The sequence below is a fragment of the Trichosurus vulpecula genome, chromosome 5 (assembly GCF_011100635.1).
Source record: "Trichosurus vulpecula isolate mTriVul1 chromosome 5, mTriVul1.pri, whole genome shotgun sequence".
Classification (NCBI taxonomy): Eukaryota; Metazoa; Chordata; class Mammalia; order Diprotodontia; family Phalangeridae; genus Trichosurus; species Trichosurus vulpecula.
Window position 1 is genome coordinate 251,499,639 of NC_050577.1, and position 19,990 is coordinate 251,519,628.

Here is a 19,990-nt window from a genome sequence, read left to right on the forward strand (position 1 = left end):
AAGGATTAGTCTTGTTCCCTTTGGACCCAGAGGGTAGAAGTGGGGGCAATGGGTAAAAGTTGCAGAGGCAGATTTTGACTTGTGAGGAAAACTTGCTGCTAGTTAGAGCTCTACTACAGTGTACATATGTTTCAGAAGGCAGGAGTGGGGCCCACCCCACCATAGGGCTTCAGTCAAAGGTTAGCTGACCAGGGGAGAAGGCTTGTTGTAGAGAGGATTTTTCATTCAAGTATGAGTTGGACTTAATCTCCAAGGGCTCTTCTATTTTTGAGATTTTGGGGAATTGAGAGAACAGCGTTGGGTCAATTCTGTGTTTCTGAAAGTGAGGATGATGATGTGTATTTAATTGGTTCCCAGCGATGATATGGTATTATCGTACTGACATATTTCAAATGTGTTTTCTATATTCCTCCTCCTAGGGTTCTCAAAACACCCTAAATTCCCTGTGGTATGCTGAGGTTGGTTGCTTCTGAGTTTTTAAAAAATCTAATGCATAGAATATTTGTGCAAGCTCAGACTGAAAAAATAGACTCCAAAATTACTCTTTTCTTAGTTGCTATATAATCTCCCTGCCTGCTGAATGAATGACTAGCACTGTGCTTCAGCTTGACTCTTCTGATTTCTGCTTTCACAATGCATATAGTCATGCAAATCTGGCTAATTTTTCTTTTCTTTTTTTTCCCCTCATTTTGTGGCCTAATTTGTGCTGTGGATGTTCAAGATTGTCTGTCTTGTGCTTTTTGATATTTATAACAAAAAACTTAGATTTTTATAGTGATGCATGGCTTCTGGATTCTTCCTTTGTAGGTTAAAGAACTTCGAGAGAAAGCTGAGTTTTACAGGAAACGGGTACTTGGGACACATTTTTCTCGGGATCATCTGAACCAGATTGTCTCTGATAACAATTGCCTATGGGATGTCTCTTCTGTGTCCAGCTCAGAAGGAACTATTAGTAACAACATCAGAGCCCTAGATCTTGCTGGGTGAGAACCCCCTCCTTTTTTCAGATAATGAAACAATTCATTATAGTGACAAAACTGGGATTTAAAAAAATAATGGAATAATGTTATGAGAAAATGATACCTATCACTCAGACTTTACAGATACTCTGAAAAGTGGAAATCACTCTTGAGATCCTGTTGATTCCAAAACCAAAGAAAATGTGCCATAGGAAGTAGGAGCAAATAAATTTGGCTCTGTTTTTTGTGTGTATGAGGAAATTAGTGTATCTGGTATGAGGGATGAAGTTTTCATTTGCCACTCTAGATAAGTGCAGAGTCTCTTTGATCTATATGTTTACTGATTTAATAATGCCTTTAAAGGAGAATTTACCACTTCACTGGATGGAGGTTTTCTCATTTTCCAACATATTTGTGCTTTTAAAATGAGCACTTGTATGTGAAGACTAAATAACAGTGCAGGTGGCCATCTAGGCCACGTGACTTGCTAGTGCCTGTGTGCAGGCAGCTCTCAGGTGTGGGTTTTGTGGGCTTTGTGGGTGTGTCTTCATGAGTTGGTTTTCATGTAATTGCAAGTGCAGCATGGAACAAATTGCTTTTATATCTGAATTTTGTTTAAACTCTAGATGACTACTTTCATTTACTATTCTTCATTGAACCTATTTGTATGTTTTACCCCTCTTTCATTATATCCATTGCAGTGGTATAAGGTGTGTACACACACACATATACACACATTATTTATATATAGGTATACATAAATAATATGTATTTATGGACAATAGAGGGAAATAGGCTGGAATAAAGTTACTTCCAACTGCAGAAGCTATGTTGTTAACTTATAATTAAATTTGTTTTGGTCATACAGAGTTCCTACAGGTCATAAGACATTGCAGAGTCATGATTCCAAAAAAAAAGCAGAAGAAAGGCCACCTTTGGCAACACAATACCAGAAAGATACTACAGAAAAATTGTATGTGTCAGATGCTCCCACCCTCCCTGTTAGAAGAAAATTGGCTTGGGATGAAGGCAGCACCGGTGATCAGATACATAATCATGAAAGAAGAATGGAAGAAGAGAAAAATGAAAATGACAAGCAGGATTGTAAAGAGGAAGTCAGAGAATTAGAAGCAAATGATAGTGATGCCAAGAGAGACAGGATCCAAGCAGGGTGAGTTTTTTAATTGCCTCTTATGGGAAATCATTTTTTTCTCTATGTCGTATTTTAGTTATGTACTTTGTTGTAAAAGGCAAAAGATTTATTTGATATTACATTTTGTTAGTAATCAAGTAAAATGACCATTAAGTTTTTAAACTTGTAGACAAATTGCAACATATTTTGCATAAATATCATTAAATAGACCCCTTTATATGACACCACTAAGGTTAAGAATTTGACTCAGTTATTTCCAGTGGAACACAGAACTGCCCTAAAGTTCAGTTGTCCTGTGCCCCCTTCCCCATAATCAGAATTCCTTGCCTTTCTCCGTTACTCTTTTAAATTCGTGTATAGCTTTGGTCGTGCTGGCCAAGGGCACTTCAGGATAGCTCCTTGGAGTAAGGATCAGCCCTTATCCAGTAAGGTGAGTCACTTATCTGTACTGGATAGCATCAGGTCTCTTTGGTATGAATAACCTAGATTTGATTACATTTGATAATGGAAATGTCCCTCTTGTAAGTTTAGAATTAACCGTTGCATATCAGTGGCACAAATGTCTTTGATCATGTTTTGCAGAGAGACTGCTTCCCTACCGAGTGCTTCAGCAGATAGGTCAGATTCTTCTTCTGTGTCCTCAGGAAAAGGTGGCCGGCTCCCAACTCCGAAGCTGAAAGAACTTGGTGGAGCCCCCAGGACTCATCACGATCTAACAACTCCTGCTGTTGGTAATAAGGAGAGAAGAACAAGAAGAATCTTTTCTGCCTAATATTATCCAATTTGCTTTAACTGTGTTGCCTTCTACCTTTTTCCAGGCGGTGCTGTTTTAGTGTCTCCATCTAAGGTGAAGTCTTCATTCCGAGAACACAGGAAAAAAAAGTCCTCTCCAGATTTCTTAGGAGAAACTTCAAGAAGTGAATCTAATAGGGTAAGATAGTCGTTGTTGGTGAATATATTTAATGAGGTGGGAGAGCAAGGAAGCCAGATCTCTTTCTGGTTTAAATAAATATGTTAGCGCTATGCAGTAAATGCCTAGCAACTTTAGCTCTAGAAGACGTACTCTTTCATAAGTTAAGCTGACTGGTGACTTGCTGTTAGTGAAGTATACACTTGAAATGTGTAGTGGAAATGAATTTTCTGACCACAATCCCTCACCTGCTGCCATTTGTCAGTGAGGAAGCAGACATTAATGGGATGGCTTGTTGGGGTTTAGGGTATGTAGTCCATAGTCTAATTTAGAAATTGAAACTATTACTTTGGCTGTATTAGCTGTGTAATTTAATCAAGTTACAGAGCTGAAGTGAGCCGAATGTACATAGATGAAACATGTATAGTCTTGGAGTAAATAAGAGTGGCTTATTGTAACTTAACTTTTATTCTTAAATTTGTTTGATATTGCGTAGTAGGGAATGCCAGAGCAATTTCTTTACAAGCAGATTAGCATCAAATAATGATTTGTTTTAACTGAAACTTCAAAAAAAAGATTTTGTAGTAGTGGTTTCAGGGTTAAACAATTTTAATCCCATTTATGTATCATTTCAAAAGAGAAAAATCTGTAACAATTTTGATATAGTAAGTGCAGATCCAGCTTTTGTCAGAAGTAAAATTCAGACTTGGACCTTGAGAGCCAACTGTGGCCTGGATGGTGTGGCTTGGTTTGCTTGGCCACACCGATGGCTGCTTTGGTTAGACCCACACTGACTTGTCAAGAGAATAGCAAAAGGAACGGGGAATGAAGGCTGAAGTTCTTCTTGTAGTCTATTTAAGTTTCTCTAGGAGCTTCTGATTTGTTTGTTCGTGATGCATAATTTTTAAAACTGCATATCATGAGGCTACATAATAGAATTCTAGAGTTATAAGACTCTTCAGTTAATGTTTTATTCTTGGGATCTCTGTCAGGGTCTTGAAGTAGTACTGAGTAAATAGTACAGCAGAATAGAATAGTACTGAATGTGGCATGACTCTGGTTTCTGTCATTTGTTTTTATTATGGTCAAATTGGAAGTTTTTGAATAATGTGAAATAAATGAATGCTACACTAATATTCAAGCTGCATTCTAGTAGGCAGTGTGTAAGAGGTGAATGGCAACTTTGAATCTGAAAATATTTAGATGCTATGGATGGCCAGGTGATTTTCACTAGATTTTCAGCTACTCATTGAGTAAAATCACATTGAGTAAAAATGACCCTGTTCAGTTGTGAATCCAGGAATTCTTAATCCTTTTGTGTTTTGGACCCCTTAGGCAGTATTTCAGAATAATGTTTTAACAGAATAAAATGAATCTGTGGGATTACAAAGGAAACCAATTGCATTAGAATGTGGCTATCAAAATATTAGTAAGTAATGTTATCATAATAAATCATTACTTATTTCTTTAAATTTTATTGAATATAAATATATTATAACATGTCAGTAAATATTATTAAGCTTTTTAAAATTTTTTAAAAGTTTTTTCTTTTTTTAAAGTTCACAGACCCCAGGTTAAGAACCTCTATGTTTGTGTTAGTATTTTGTTTTAAAAGTTAGTTTGGAAGAACTCTGTTGATGAGATAATTTGTATCTAATATAGATGAGCTCTTTCCATTCTTTGGCAGCAATTTCAGTTCAAGAAAGGGAGTTAACTTTGTGTAGATTTAAGGCCCATGTGGATATTAATCTCATTCAGTTTATCTCCAAAAGAGAAAAAAGTAACAGCCAAAGAAACTGAAAGTTTCTCTGCTGGTCAGTCCTTGACTTGTGAATGATGGCCACTCCAAAGATTTGTATTTTTAGCATTGAGATCCTGCAATTTTTCGGTTTCTGTTTTCTCTTATATGTGAAGAAGAATTAAGACCTAGAAGCACCAAAGTCAGATGAATCAAAGCTTTTCATATGATTGGTTTAGGAGCACTTGTAGAAAGAATTTGATTCATCATCACTAGGGAAAATAAAGCCATTAGCTATAGAGAGATAAGAAAGATTGGTAGGACTTGTTATCCACTGAAGCTAGGAAGCAGTGAATTAGCCTAGGGGTTTTAATACTGAAATGAATAGATTAGAGAAAGCACTAAGTATGTTGGTTTGAAGATCCAAGAAGAAGGGACTAGGAACCTCAACAGTTAAGAATAAGAAAGGTATCAGCTTTATCTTTTTTTTTTTTTAATAAATCATACTTTATAGAAATTACATACTTTGATGTTTGCTGTGTTTAGTTGTTTAAGTTACATAGTTTTATTTAAAGAAGAGAAATGAATGTACTTTAGTCTAGCTCTTATATAGAGCTTGTGCTTTTATAATTTGAAGCACAGTCTTCTGATGGAGGCCCTACCACCACCTAGGGCCGGCATACTTTTACTGTAGGAAACATAAAATCTAAGAGAGAGAAGCAGTTTGTCTCTAAACCTAAAGAGACAGCAGATGTCACAGGAAGTGACCTAGGAGTGATCAGGCAGGAGGAGAGCATCAGCGATCAGCAGTTCAATAAGTGTTTACTATATAAGTATTTATTTAAAGCATACAAATGCCTGTTTGTGTTCTGTTTTGTTCTTCCTCTTTCAGCTTTCTAATCGGAAGGCATTACTGCTGCTGTACTGCCCCACTTCTTCTCTCTTGTGTCATCAGAAGCCTTTCATTATTTTTTTTATCTTTCAGAAAGAACTTGGGCCTAGACTCTTATTGACTCCTCCAGCAGCTGGTATGAAAACAGTGGATCCTCTCCCTTTGAGAGACGAGATTGAAACCAGTATTTCCAAATCTGAGGGGACTCATCCAGGCCCAAAGCATCCTGAGTATTCCATAAAAGTTCCTGCGCAGGGCACTCGGCCTCTCTGTGCTCCATCGTACTGGAATCCATCTTGTCGCATTCAGGGGTCGCTCAGGAATGCGGAGTTCCAGCATAATGGTGATCTTTCCCTTTAAAACCGATGTCATACTGTTATGTCACACTGAGATATACATACAAATATGTATGCGTGTGTATGTACATGTACACATATATGCATATATATGATATGTTAAATTATTTATAAAGATGTTGTCAACAGCATCGAGCATGTCTCATAATTGAAGTAATGAGATTGATAACTGGTAGTAATGTACAAGACAAACCTCTTATTTCATAGCCATACGCATATTATGAAAATGATGTGATTCATCAGTATTATTTACTGTTAGTTTCTATATCCAACAAGTGACATTTAAATGACAGTAGAGACAATTAGTTCAAATTGCTAACAACAGCAGCTGAAAGGCTCCCTCCATCAATAAATCAAATGAATAATGGGCACTGTCCAGCTGTGTGCATGTCCAGCTTAGCAATTATCATCTTGGCACTGTTAGTCTGACAGCCTGGTCCACTATTTGTTAGTGGATACCTTTACTAGATAGCTGTATCATGCTTTTATATTTATAAAAATTAGGAAATTGCTATTCTTTTGTGGTCTGCCTTCTATAAGTGGTTTTGTATAAAAAATCAGCTATTTGGAGCCAGAACCAATCTATTTTGCTTTTTTCTCCCCATAGGAAACCTTGTGAGCCCAAGAACTGGCCTTTGCCATTTACCTCACCAAGAAGTTAATAATGATGAAGGTAATTTACTAAAAATTGAGTGAGACTTGATAAAATGTGAGGTTTCTAAAAATAGCCATTTCATGGATCCAGCCCAGAGGTTTACTTGTATATTTTTTCCTCTGAAACCTCTTTCCCCCAGTCGAAGAGCAAATAAATTTTTTTCAGTGCATAATTTTCACCCTTGCTGATTGTTATTAGTACCAGTAGGAAGAGCTCTGAAAACTTGATGGGAATGTTTTAAGAAGGTATAAATGACTGTTAACAAAATATGCTTGAATTTCTCAGTTATCAATTTAATTACTAAAATACCTGTTATTTTAAGATTCACGTATTTCAGGGTTTGATGTTCTTCCCCCTGCATTAGTAGTCCTCTGATGCCTCTTTTTGAAGATTTAGCAAATGGTTATTGAATCATTATACACTTAAAAATGCAAATACTTGAAATTTCTTAGTGCACATTTAAAAAAAGGTAGACTTTTTTTTTTGCCATTAAGTGTTTAGCCAAATTTTCCTGAATAGATTACTCTGAGAAAGAAAATTGAGGACTTAATTGAATTTATTGTTGTTCAGTAGTGTCTAACTCTTTGACACCCCATTTGACATTTTGTTAGCTAAGATACTGGAGTGGTTTGCCATTTCCTTCTCTAACTCACTTTACAAATGAGGAAACTGAGGCAAACAGGAGGAAATGACTCGCCCAGGGTCACACACACACAGGAAGTGTCTGAGGCTAAACTTGCACTTACAAAGATGAGTCTTCCTGACTCCAGGCACAGCACTCTATCCACTGCACCACCTAACTGCCTACTTAATTGAATTACAAGCTCCTAAAATTAGAAGCCGTTTCTTTTTCTCTAAATTGTCTTAAAGTTTTAAGATGCCCCAATACTCAGAGTAGGAAACATATTCGTATATGTTCTGCTTTTAAGAGGAAAGAAACCCAGAATGATGAGTAGTGTTGATGGATTGCAAGCAAGGAGGCTGGGGTCTGCTTCCACCTTTCCTGTTTGCCAGATTGGTGACCTCGTTCTGTATCACTTCACATTTCTGGGACTCAATTCTCTTGTCTATAAAATGAAGGGTTTGGTCTATTAAGTCATCTTGGAGCTTCTGGCTTCTAGCTTTCCTGTTCTGATGCCGTTAATGTTGTAAGACTTGTTGGTATTTATGGCTACATTAGTTTCCCTTTTACTGAGTCGTTATAAACACATACAAGGAATGATAGGTTTTGGTTACCCTGACTTGTAACTGTGGGTTTTTCCATTGTAGATGATGACAGATTGTCCCAGATCTCTGCTCGGTCTGCAGCCTCTAGTCTGATGGCTTCTCAAACTTTGGCACGTGCTCAGAGAAGGAAAGAGAGTTTTTGGGGCAAAAAATAGTGCTCTTTATGGCTAGCTCTTTGCATTTTGGTGACTATCGCTGTGATTGTTTTGGTTTTCATTCCATATGGACTTGGGGTTTTAAAGTAGTTGGGATTCTTGTATTTTGGGGAGAAGGGGAGGCTGGCTTTGTCTAGGGATCTGAGTAACTATATTCTAATAGCCATTTCAGTTCTGTCATTTTAATTTTTTTCTTTATGTAGACAAATTGAGTTTTAATTTTAAATTCATTGCCATTTTAGACTTATCTAAAAAGGTACTGATGGATTTACCCAGTCCTTCACATGTTCTGAACTTAACTATTTCTCATCGAGCATATTTGGTAGAATTAAGAATTACATCTATATTACCAAGAGTATTCTGGAAAGTTAAACTGTGTAAAAACTAAGTTTGAAATGTGTGGTTTTGTAGGATTTGTTACTTATGTTTACAAATGAAAGATGTCATAAATTGAATCTGTACCCACAATGTTCACTTCTAGTTTTTTTATTTTTAAAAGTTTTCCTTCAGAATATAGTTACTCTTAGTATGATTAAAATAATTGTACTTAGGTTGAAAATATTAACTGTATATATGTATTTTTTATCTTATATAAGAAAGTTTGCTTAAAAATATGTATATTTTTGGTCTCTGTGTTTTCCATTTGTATAAGAACTTTGTCTTACATTTTAATAATGTTTGAAGGTGGAAAAGTTATTTGTACAATGAAGCATTGAAACTTTTTAGACATTTTCAAATAAAAAAAGATCAAGGGTGTTTGGTTTCTCCAGGAAGTTATTTCATGGAACAGTAGTAATCTTTTTACAGGGTTTTCCCTCCAAGAGCAAGGTGACCAAAATTTTCTGTACTTCCTTTAAAGCTTTTGTTACAGTACAATAGAAGATGAGTCCAGATCTTTCACCTTTTTGTGGTGGAGGGGAGGGTAAGAATGTTAAAGAAGACATTAGATAGAGAACCACTATCTTTAATCTCTTCTCTTTACTTATAGGGCACACATGAGTCGAAAAGCATTTATTAAGCACCCATTATATGCTAGCTAGACACTGTACTAAGTACTGAAGATAGAAAAAAAGTTAAAAACACATTCTCTGCCCTCCCGGAGGGCACCACATTCTAATGGGAGAGACAACATGAAAACAATTAGGTGCAAACAAATAAACACAGTGTAAATGGGAGGTAATCTCTGAGGAAAGACACTAGCAGTGAGGGAGGATGAAGAAAGGTTTCTTGGAGACGGGGTTTGAATGGAGTCTTGAAGGAAGCCAAGGAATCCAGGAAATGGGCTGTGGAGCAAAGGATGCTGCTGGGCCTGGGAACGGTCCTTGAAAAGGCGGGGGCTCAGGAGATGGAACTGCAAGAAGACCGGTGGATGGTAGAGTAAGTGGAGAGGAATCAAGTGCACCAGGCCTGGAAAGGGAGAAAGGAGCAAAGCTGTGACAGGATGTTTTGTTTGATCTCAAGGTGATAGGGAGCCCCAGGAGCTTCCTGAAAAGGGAGTGTGATAAATGTCTTAGGGAGATCTCTTTGGCAGCTGAGCGGAGGAAAGATGGGAGTTTGGACAGCAGAGGCAGGGGGACCAACCAGCAGGTCTTTGCAGCAGTTCACGCAATTCAATTCAATAAACATTAATCAAGCACCTAGTACATGCGAGGCGGTTAGGTAGTACAGTGGAGAGAGTACAGGGCCTGGAGTTAGGAAGACCTGAGTTCAAATCCGGCCTCGGACACTGGCTGTGTGACCATAGGCAAGTCACTCAACCCTGTTTGCCTCACTTTCCTCATCTGCAAAATGAGATGGAGAAGGAAATGGCAAACCACTCGGGTGCCTTTGCTGAGAAAACCCCAAAAGGGATGACGAAGAGTTGGGCATGACTGCAAACGAGTAAACAACATGCGCTGGGCACTGCTGAGCACCGTGGACCTATAAAAAGCCAGAGACATCCCTGCCCTCAAAGAGCCTATAATCTAGACACAAAGGGAAGCTGGAAAAGCGTGTGTGAGGCCGGTGAGGGATACCTGGCACCAAGGCCTCCAAACCAGGCGAAAGTGGGCAGTTAGCTGGGAAGTCCAGATCCCAGCCCTCTTATCAAGGACAGCTTTGGGAGGGGTTGACAGAGAAGGCAGGAGGCTGAGGGAGTTGGGAAGGCCTTGAACACCCAAAGTGGAGTTCATCGGCATGATGATGAGATTCCAGGTGAGGGGCTTACCCTGAGGGGCGATGTGTTCTGAGTTCTGGGAATTCAAATCTAGCAGAGCTGCAGGTAGAAAGTGGGCAGTTAGGAGTGATGAGGGGCTGTACCAATGTGGGCAGTTATGAGCAGAGAGGAGGGGACATATAAGGGAGATGGGCAGATAGAAACAACCAGACCTGGCAACAGATCAGACATATGGGATGAGTGGTTGAGAGCTGGGGGGATTGGGAGCCTGGTGATACTCTAGACGGTAAGAGGGAAATTCAAAAGAGAGGAGGGTTGGAAGGTAGGGTGGGAGGGGTAGACAATCCATCCTTATGGTATTCATGTTTTTTGTTTTCTGTTGAAACTCCAGGTATCCCTAGTTCATAATTTTTATTATTTAAAATCTATGTAGAAATCAGTGCCAGGTATTGATGGTGCAATAGACCTCATAAGCCTTTTTCATAAAACATTAACACCTGTAAATGAATAGAAGACTCACCAATGTTTAGTATTGTTCTCAGATGCTTGGTTTTGTCAGGTGAAATGTTAAAAAATTACAATTCCCACCTCCCTCCTCCCCACCCCCCCCACACAGATATCATAACATGGGTCGAGGTATCTACCGTCTACTTAAGTCTTAAATTCTTATTAAATAGAACTATATTTTTTCCCATTCAAACCATGTTTGATATTAAACATACAGACAAAGGAAGCTATTATTGTATTCTATCCTAGTGACTTGAGATATCTTAGATCTATCTATAATGACCTACTTATACAGATAATGCAAAGGCATTTTTGGGCAAAGGTGCTGAAATGATTTTTCTGTTTCCGGTATGTGGTGAGATAGCTTGCTTTTTACCAGTGCAGTGACTCAGCGACTCTACTGTGTGGAATTAATTACCTCTCATATGCAAAGTGTGTTAAGGCAACCATGGGCCTATCACATACGTCAGGAAATCCAGAGGTAAAATACCCACAGTCTGACGTGTGATAAAGGAAAGTTAAACCAGGTTTCTCTCTGAATATGAGCACACCATCAAAAACCATTTTGGTAAGATGCAAGATTTTTGGTTGTTCCAAGAAAGGAATAAAACTTACACTAAAGTCTATGCAGCTAGGTGGTGCAGTGGATAGAGCACCAGCCCTGGAGTCAGGAGGACCTGAGTTCAAATATGGCCCCAGACACTTGACACACTTGCTTAGCTTTATGACCTTGGGCAAGTCACTTAACCCCAATTGCCCTGCCCTGCCCCCTCCAAAAAACAAAACAAAAGAATAAAAATTGTAAAGCGCTTAGCACAATGCCTGACATGCTATATAGATATTGACTACTTTTATTCCAGCGCCTGTGGGTCCCATGGGGATGATCTTGGTTTCTCAAAGGCTATGCCAGCTTGGCCCAAGCTCCACCCCGAAAAGGCTTTCTAAGCCCAGGTCTGCCTAATAAGTCACTATCGTCTGAGCCCTAGCCTAGCTAAATCTAGAGATACTCATTCCTGGAAGATTAGAGGGAGTTTCCACAATGCTAAAAATATTGACGAAATAGTAGATAAAACTGGGAGCCTGGATATATGATAGGGAAATTAAGACAGTACAAATGTACAGGCTGAGAGCCACTGTGTGAGTTGTAATGAGTGAGAGCTCTCACATCGAGGATGGATGAGCCCACAATGAGCAATTTAGTTTATTATATAATGTCCCTGTTGAAACATTAAATCATGTCAAAAAGGCTGAGTTTCTGGAGAAACCACATGAAAATTCAGCATAAAGGTAACATGACATTATCGATGATTTGTTTCTAGAAATAGCAAATAGGATGCTAGGGTTGTGGGATTCTGCAATGAAAGCTCCTCCATTATTTTTACTACCAAGAGAGGAGGCATTTGGCGTTAACCTGTTACATCCTGTTCTCTGTGGGCAAGAAAAATCTGAACAGTAATTCTTGGGCACATGTCCAGAGTGTTCTAAGAAGGTGGCAGGTTCTGTCAATATCCCAAACTGAAATACAGTTACTAGGACATACTCATCCCCCCTGTAAGGAGTGACTCTCATCACTTTCCAAGAAGACACATTTTAAAAATACTTAAAACCATACAATTTCAGGTGTGATTTGGACTCAAAGGAACTGGAATCCTGGACCTGCTACTTCCTACTGGTGTGACTTCAGACACCACAATCTTACGTGAGATGGACTTTCAAATATTTTAAGAAAGCAATGAGTCTTGAGTTTCTTTAACAGTTGCCCCCCATCCCACTTTGTGGTTTTGAGATAATCTTATAATCCTGGACACACCACCTCTAGACACATTTCAGTTTGTCAAACCACTATATATATTTCTATGTTCAAAAACTGTTCTGTTCATGTGTATCTTAGGAAAGGAAAAAATAAGGACTCTTTACAAAGCCAGTTATAAAATCCATTAGAAGCCTTTTACAGCTTCATTAAGAATCCCTTTCATTCATCATGAAAGTGGAAGAAGTAAGAGAAGCTATGCAACCTCCTTTGGTCCTGTTCCTTATTTGTAAAATGAGAGGGTTGGGCTGCAGCCCCTTTCAGACTCAAAGCAATAGTCTTGAGATCTTATAATATACTAGGTGGTTACCAGGAAAAACCTTTTCCTAATTGGAAGAGAAGAGGCATGTTCTATGAATGCTTGCTGCCTTTGCTTTTAATAAGTTTTATCTCTTCTGGTGACACCACATGACATCCCCAACTATTCTCTCCAGCCTTATCTGTAGCTTCTCCCACAAATTCCTCTCTCCTTTGCCCCCAGGTGCCGGAAAGGTCAGAATACTCTTTGCTCCCCTTTGGCATTTCCACATTCTCTGTTTATCTCCTTTGCCCAGTAACCTTTCCTCCTTTCAAGTCCACTCCATCAAAATTTTCCTTCCAAATTAAGTTATGATGGCTGTAGTAAACTGAGTTCCAAGTCATTCTCCTTTCTCAAGGAGTTTAGCATCTAGTTTACCAGTTTTCTCTCCTCCCCCAACTCGTGCCCTTATGCTTTGCTGTTGCTGTTATTCAGTTGTGTTTAATTCTTCATCACACTGTGGACCATAGCATGCCAAGCCATTCTGACAGGAGGGGCTCATCTTCTGATGTCACATCTTTTAGCATTTTAATACTGTCCCGGGGGTTTTCTTGGCAAAGATATTTCCTTCTCCAGTGGATCACCTTTTGTCAGAACTCTCCACTATGACCTGTCCCAGATCACTGCCTTTTTGTGACAGAGGGGCTCAGTGAAACTGTGAGCTATTCCATGTCTGGTTGCCCTCCTATTAGGGGACTTTAGTATACACATAAAGACAACACTCAAACTCCTTATCCTTCCAATTTCCCAACCTCCTTAAGCCCCATGACCTACTCTTAAACTTTGCCACACATAGGAATGGCCATACACTAGATCTCACCATTAGCCACAAGCGTTCCACTTCCCTAATTAAAATCTCTGACATTCCCTTATCTAACCGTAATCTCTTATCGTTCAAACTCTCTATGCCTCACTCCTCCTAAACTTAATCTTCACCCTTATTGAGAAATTCAATCTCTCCACCCCTAAGTACTCTCTCAGGACATTACCTTTGCACTGGCTTCACATTCCTTCCTCTCCAGTCTTAACCCAATTGTTAGCCATTTCAATCCTCTAGTTTTCTCTGCCTTCCTACACATTCCTCAGATCCCTTGACACTCTGTCCTGTGGCTGCTCTTCTCTTGCTGAACTTCAGCCCTGGATCACTACTACTATCTGCTTTCTCTACTCCATCCAACTCAGGAACTTTTGAATGGAACTGGAGGAAGTCTTACAACCATATTGACTGGTTGGTTATTCAGTTGTTTCAATTGTGTCTGACTCTTGGTGACTCCATTTGTGGTTTTTTTGGCAGAGATACTGGAGTGGCTTGCCATTTCTTTCTCCAGCCCATTTTACAGATGAGAAAACAGAGGCAAACAGGGTGAAGTGACTTGCCCAGGGTCACACAACTAGTAAGTGTCTGAGGCCAGATTTGAACCCAGGAAGATGAGGCTTCCTGAGTAAGCTGGGTGCTCTGTGCACTGTGATGCCACCTAGCTGCTGTCTACTGACTGGGCATATTACAAATTCATGCTATCCAACATTAACTGGACTCTCACTGCAACAAAGCAGTCATTTTATTCCTCTCTAATTGGTTTCTGATCTCACTCCTCACAGAAGTTATTCCAAACTCTCTCTTCCCTCCTCTAACCACCCCCACCTCTTCCCCATCTTCATCCCTATCTTCTTGACTGAAGAATTCAGCTCCTACTTCATGGAGAAAATTGAGGCCTTCCAATGAGAGTTCCCTCTTCTCTCCATCTCAGAATCTCTTGACACCATCTCCTGCTCTACCCTCCTTTCTTCTAGTCTTTGACAAAGGGAAGCCAAGGTCAACCGTTCTACACATTCCCTCTCATGTTCTTCAGCATTTTGCATTCTCAATCAACTCTCATTTCTCTTGAATCTTCAACCCTTCCCTGTCAATGGATTCCTTTCCTACTGACTTCAAGCATGCTTCAGTTTCTCTTTCCCTCATCCCTAAAAACCAAAACCAAAACCAAAAAACCCTTCCTTAAATCCTGCCATCCTCTCAAGTTATTGTTTTATAGGTCTCATTTCTTTCCAGCCAAACTCCTAGGGGGAGAAAAAAAGAAATCAAAAAAGCTCTCTATGCTTATCACCTCTACTTCCTCTCTGCTCCTTAACCCTTTGCAGTCTGGTTTCTGACCTCATCTCTGAACTGAAACTATGCTCTCTAAAGTTGCCAACAATCTCTTAATCGCCAAATCTGGTGATTTTTGACTCTATCTTAATCCTTCTTGACCTCTCTGCATCATTTGGCACTGCTGACTGCTTCCTCTACCTTGATCCTATGTCCTTTATTGGTATGCATGACACTACTCTCTCCTGGCTCCCATCCTAATTATCTGAGGGCTCCTTCTCAATCTCTTTTGCTGGTTTAGATTTCAGATCTTCCCCCTCTCCCCTTCCCTCAACTGGAGGTAGAGCCTAAGGTGCTCTTTTCTTTTGTTAATCTCACCAGAAACCAACTTTTTAGCTGTCACATCTCTGCAGATGAAGTAGGGAAGGAAATGAGCATTTATTAGCGCCTATTATGTGCTTTCTCATTGGATTCACCAAAAATGACCTGTGCTAAACAATTTCTCATTTCATTCTCGCAGCCACCTTTCCAGGTAGGAGCAAACAGAGGTTAAGTATACAGGTAGTAAGTATCTGAAGCCGGATTTGAACTTAAGTCTTACTGATTCCAGGCTCAATGCTATCAACTGAGATGCCTCAATCCAGAGGATTTCCAGAGCTATATATCCAACCCCAGTCTTTCCCCTGAACTCCAGTCCCACATCACTGACTATTGGATATTTCAAACTTAAAGATCTTAAGATACCTTAAGCTTGACATGTCCAAAGCTAAACTCGTTATCTTTCTGCTTAACTCCCATACTTTCTTATTTCTGTTAAAGGGACCTACATTCTTCCGGTCTCCAAAGTTCACAACCTTGGCATCATCCCGGACCCCTCCCTCTCCCTTATCCCACATATCCAGTCAATCAGTGTAAAAATCTTACTATTTTTGTCTTCACAATACCTTTCTCATCCAACCCATTCTCTTGATTATTGATTCGATACTAGCAATCTAACGGACTCTGGTATTGCTTAGGGGACCTCCTTTAATGAACAAATAAAAACGATCTATGGCTAGCATATCAGTTTTCATAAATGACTCTATAACATTGTTTATGAGGGTCTTGTGTCTGATACATACTGGCTGTGTGACCCTGGGCAAATCTCTTGTTCAGTGCTCTGAGAAACTCTCTAAAAACTATAAGTTGAAGAGAAGGCACTGACTTATGTTTGAGAGAGAGTTTCCTCCCATGGGAGTTTCTTATCCCAATGAAATCATAGATATAATCCTTTTGCTCACTTTTAAAACATTTCCTGGGAATATTGTTCATGCTACTGTTTTCAGCTTATAGTATAAAGACAAATTTCAAATTAGTTTTGCAATATCCTAAGTCTTTAATTTTAATAAAGTCCAAATTAATGAGGTAATTTGGTCTATAGTTTTCTTTTTCTGTTTTGACTCTCCCTAGTTTAGGTATCAGAACCACTACTGAATTCAATCAGTGGATTGATGTAGCCACATCCAATAATTTCACAAACTCATTTCTTGCTAAGATGGGATATTCTCTTGGTGTTGGGGATGGAGACACTCCAAAGCTCCTAAGACAGGGGTTCTGTTCTGACTTCGTGGGTCAACATCTGGTACCCCTATCTCTGCCCCATCCATTCCCACCAGGCAGTTAAATAGTGAGTAGTAGGTAAATAATAAGAAGTAAGTAAGTAAATAGTAAGCCGGGAAGCCGGCTAAATAGGTAAGGTAGCTAGTTGAACTGCTCTTAGCACTTTCACAAACGCGAAAGTAATAATTATAGCTATATATAATGGTCTCCTCTGTATTGTCTCATTGAATCCCTAGAATAACTCTATGAGAGATAGGTGCTACAGATTCTATGATCCCCATATTATGGATGAAGAAACTGAGATTCAGAATGATTCAATGCCTTACGAACACAGCCGGTAGGGATTTGAGGCAAGATTTAAATCCAGCCCTCTCCTGAGTCTAGGACCATTGTGCTTTCTATCACCCTGCAATTCCACTCAATTTTTTTTGGACCCCTTTTATGATTTCACTGTCAGAAGGAATTCCCAGGTGAGGAAATTCTTTCTACCAAGGTATATTAGCATCTACTTTGTAACTAATGGTTTCAGAGAATTGTTTGAGAGCATCATGAGATTAAGCGACTTTGCATGTGGTCGAATAGCCAGTATATACCCAAGGTAGGACTTGAACTCTGCCTGACTCTAAGGTCAGTATTTTATGCACTATACTATTTTGCTTCTTGACAGTTCACTTACCATACTCAATTAGATTTTCTTGTGTATCGGCTGTCTTTATGTCCTCTTAATCTGGGCTGTTAGGTGGTTGCAATAGATAGAGCGCTGGGTTTGTTGTCAGGAACGATCTGGCCTCAGACACGCGCTAGCTCTGTGACTCCTGTGACTTAGCCCCTGCCTGTCTCAGTTTCCTCAGTTGTAAAATGGGGATCATAATAGCTCCTACCTCCCAGAGTTGTCATGAGGATCAAATGAGATAATATTTGTAGAGCCCTTAGCATTGTATCCGGTACGTAGCTTAATAAATGCTTATTCCCTCCTCCCCTTGCCTGCAATCCATGCAAGAGGTTTCAGTCTTTTTCTCAGTCGTGTCCGACTTTTCGTGACCCCATTTGGGTTTTTCTTGGCAAAGATGCTGCAATGGTTTGCCGTTGCCTTCTCCAGCTCATTTTACAGGTGAGGAAACCGAATAGGTAATCTAGCCTGTCCAGAGGCCCACAACTGCAGCTTTGGGTTTATGTGATTGAGTTTAATCTTGGGGGTATCTCTCAAAAATCTCTCTCTTTAACTCTTTGTTTCTATTCAAGGTCTCTGTTGGGGACTTCAGAATCTGACCCATTTTTCATGAATCATGCTAAGTTCCTGGCTCAGATTTGCAGAAGAGGAGAATTCCTGGACTAAGCAGAGATCTTTGAGTGTTGGTGCTATGTTATAAACCAAATAGAAGCTGGAGATTAGGTGTGGTAGAGGATAGAACCATGATGTGGAGGAGTAAATCCAGACCTGTTTCTTTATGTGTAAAATGAAGCGATGACTTGATGGTCCCTAACCAGTGCTAAATCTACCATCTTATAAGTCTGTATTGCTGTATCAGTCCCTAAGGGAGGTGGGACTTATCATAGGTGAAAGGAGAGTTGTTTTCACTGTCTGTGAGCTCAGGTGAAATTTTTTTCTGTTTGTCACTTTTGGTTGGCAAATAAAGTCTATCCTGTATTCAGTATATTACAGTATATTACTGCACCACCTAGCTGCCCCACTTTTTTTTCCATTTTTTTTTTTTGCAAGGGGGAAGGCAGGGTAATTGGGGTTAAGTGACTTGCCCAAGGTCACACAGCTAGTAAGTGTGTCAAGTGTCTGAGGCTGGATTTGAACTCAGGTCCTCCTGACTCCAGGGCTGGTGCTCTACTCACTGCACCACCTTTTTTTCGCTTTGAGCTCAAGGAGTTTTTTTTTATTATAGTCATATGTAAGAGAGCAGCAACATTATTAGCATAAGTAAATCCAAAACTGTTTAAAAGATTTGTGTTTGAAGGATTACAGAACTATAACGCTATACCGGAACACACAAAAATAAGTTTTTTGTGTTTAATTTAGACTACAATGTATCTTAAAATATTGAATTCAATGCAAATTGAAGGTGGACTCTAATTTATGATTCACAGACTATTTTTGGTAGTTTATCGATGAATTGTGTCTTCTCACCAAGGGCAGCTTTTCCACAACACATGGACTTTAAGAAATCATTCTGAAATTCTTTTCTCACCATTATTTGTGGGGTAACTTCTATTTTGGTTAAAGAGCAATCCGAGGACAATAATGTGTTAACTTGCAAGGAAGTACACCTTTATTGAGCTGGTAGAACTCCACAAATTGTATGAGATTGTCAGTTAGCTTGAAGGCTGGCAAGGGAACTGAGGTTCTTTTTACCTTTTCTTCATATTCCTATACATAAGCTCATCTCTGGTGTTCTCCGAGTAAAGATATAGGCCTAACAGCATTGAATGAACCATGTCTGTTTATTTTTATTTTTTTTTTTTTTGGAGGGGGGAAGGCTGGGCAATTGGGGTTAAGTGACTTGCCCAAGGTCACACAGCTAGTAAGTGTGTCAAATGTCTGAGGTCGGATTTGAACTCAGGTCCTCCTGACCCCAGAGCCATGCTCTACTCACTGCACCACATAGCTGACCCAAACCATGTCTGTTTAAACCCATGGCTGGGGATCTGCGTTATTTTATGCTGGATGTGATTCAGGTTGGCCCAATGGATCTAGCTCAGAATTGGAATGAAATGAGACACTTGTAGTTCACCCAACATTTAACCAAAAAGAAGTGTGCTTAACAGCAGCATGGAAAATAAACATGGCAAGGACAGTGTGCTGGCTGTGGTAGACTCAGCGCCCCTTATGTTCGTCTGGAAACATGTCTGTCTAGAAGGGGTATTAAGGCACAAGGGTTGTTGACTCATGAAAGTGGGACAGTTTTCAAGTCTGAAGGGCACCAACTCCTCCTGGGCTGACATAATGCCGCTTAGCCCTAGTCCCTTGTACTAATCAAGTCTCAGTGACAGCTTCCCTCCCTTTTAGAGAATAACTAACTCTGCCTATAAGGGAAGGTCCCCAGTAGATCTTACTCCCCTCACACAGGACTAGGGGTTAATGGTGTATATTTTAATGGTGATTGTTGCTTATACTTGGACAATGGGGTTAAACCATGTAGTCTGGAATGTTATTCAAAATGACAAGTAACGTAAAGGACATTTTTAGGACTCCTGAGTAGATCAAAATCTCCAAAGCGCTGGAACTGATCTTATCTCTTGGGAGGGATAGAGGAGCGGCACCAAATACCAAATCAAATGTTCATGCAGTGAGCTTTGTACCTCGGGGCTTAATATTCTCTTGACTTGGTAATATAGAGACCTAAAGGACATGTGAGTAAACAGAAAAGTATGTGCTGACCTATGATTGATTCCATCCCTGCTGTAAACAATGGCAAAAGCTGTTATGCTTCCTTCTACCATTTGAAGTTTCAACAGTAGTGACCACTGTTAATTTCTGCAT

General features: G+C 39.6%; 1 protein-coding gene across 2 annotated transcripts in view; it reads left to right on the plus strand.

Annotated features, from left to right (window-relative positions):
• The window catches only part of MDM1 (Mdm1 nuclear protein), a 38,456-nt gene extending 29,655 nt beyond the window's left edge, over nt 1-8,801 (plus strand). Inside the window, exons 8-15 of one of the 2 annotated variants that reach the window (XM_036760279.1) lie at nt 420-458; nt 808-983; nt 1,828-2,130; nt 2,695-2,843; nt 2,931-3,043; nt 5,746-5,995; nt 6,616-6,681; nt 7,933-8,801. In XM_036760279.1, the coding sequence (XP_036616174.1) occupies nt 420-458; nt 808-983; nt 1,828-2,130; nt 2,695-2,843; nt 2,931-3,043; nt 5,746-5,995; nt 6,616-6,681; nt 7,933-8,045 (1,209 nt within the window). In that variant the 3' untranslated portion in view covers nt 8,046-8,801. The remainder of the gene's footprint in view (nt 1-419; nt 459-807; nt 984-1,827; nt 2,131-2,694; nt 2,844-2,930; nt 3,044-5,745; nt 5,996-6,615; nt 6,682-7,932) is intronic. The other variant, XM_036760280.1, reaches the window with a different exon arrangement.
• The last annotated feature ends 11,189 nt before the right edge of the window (nt 8,802-19,990 follow it).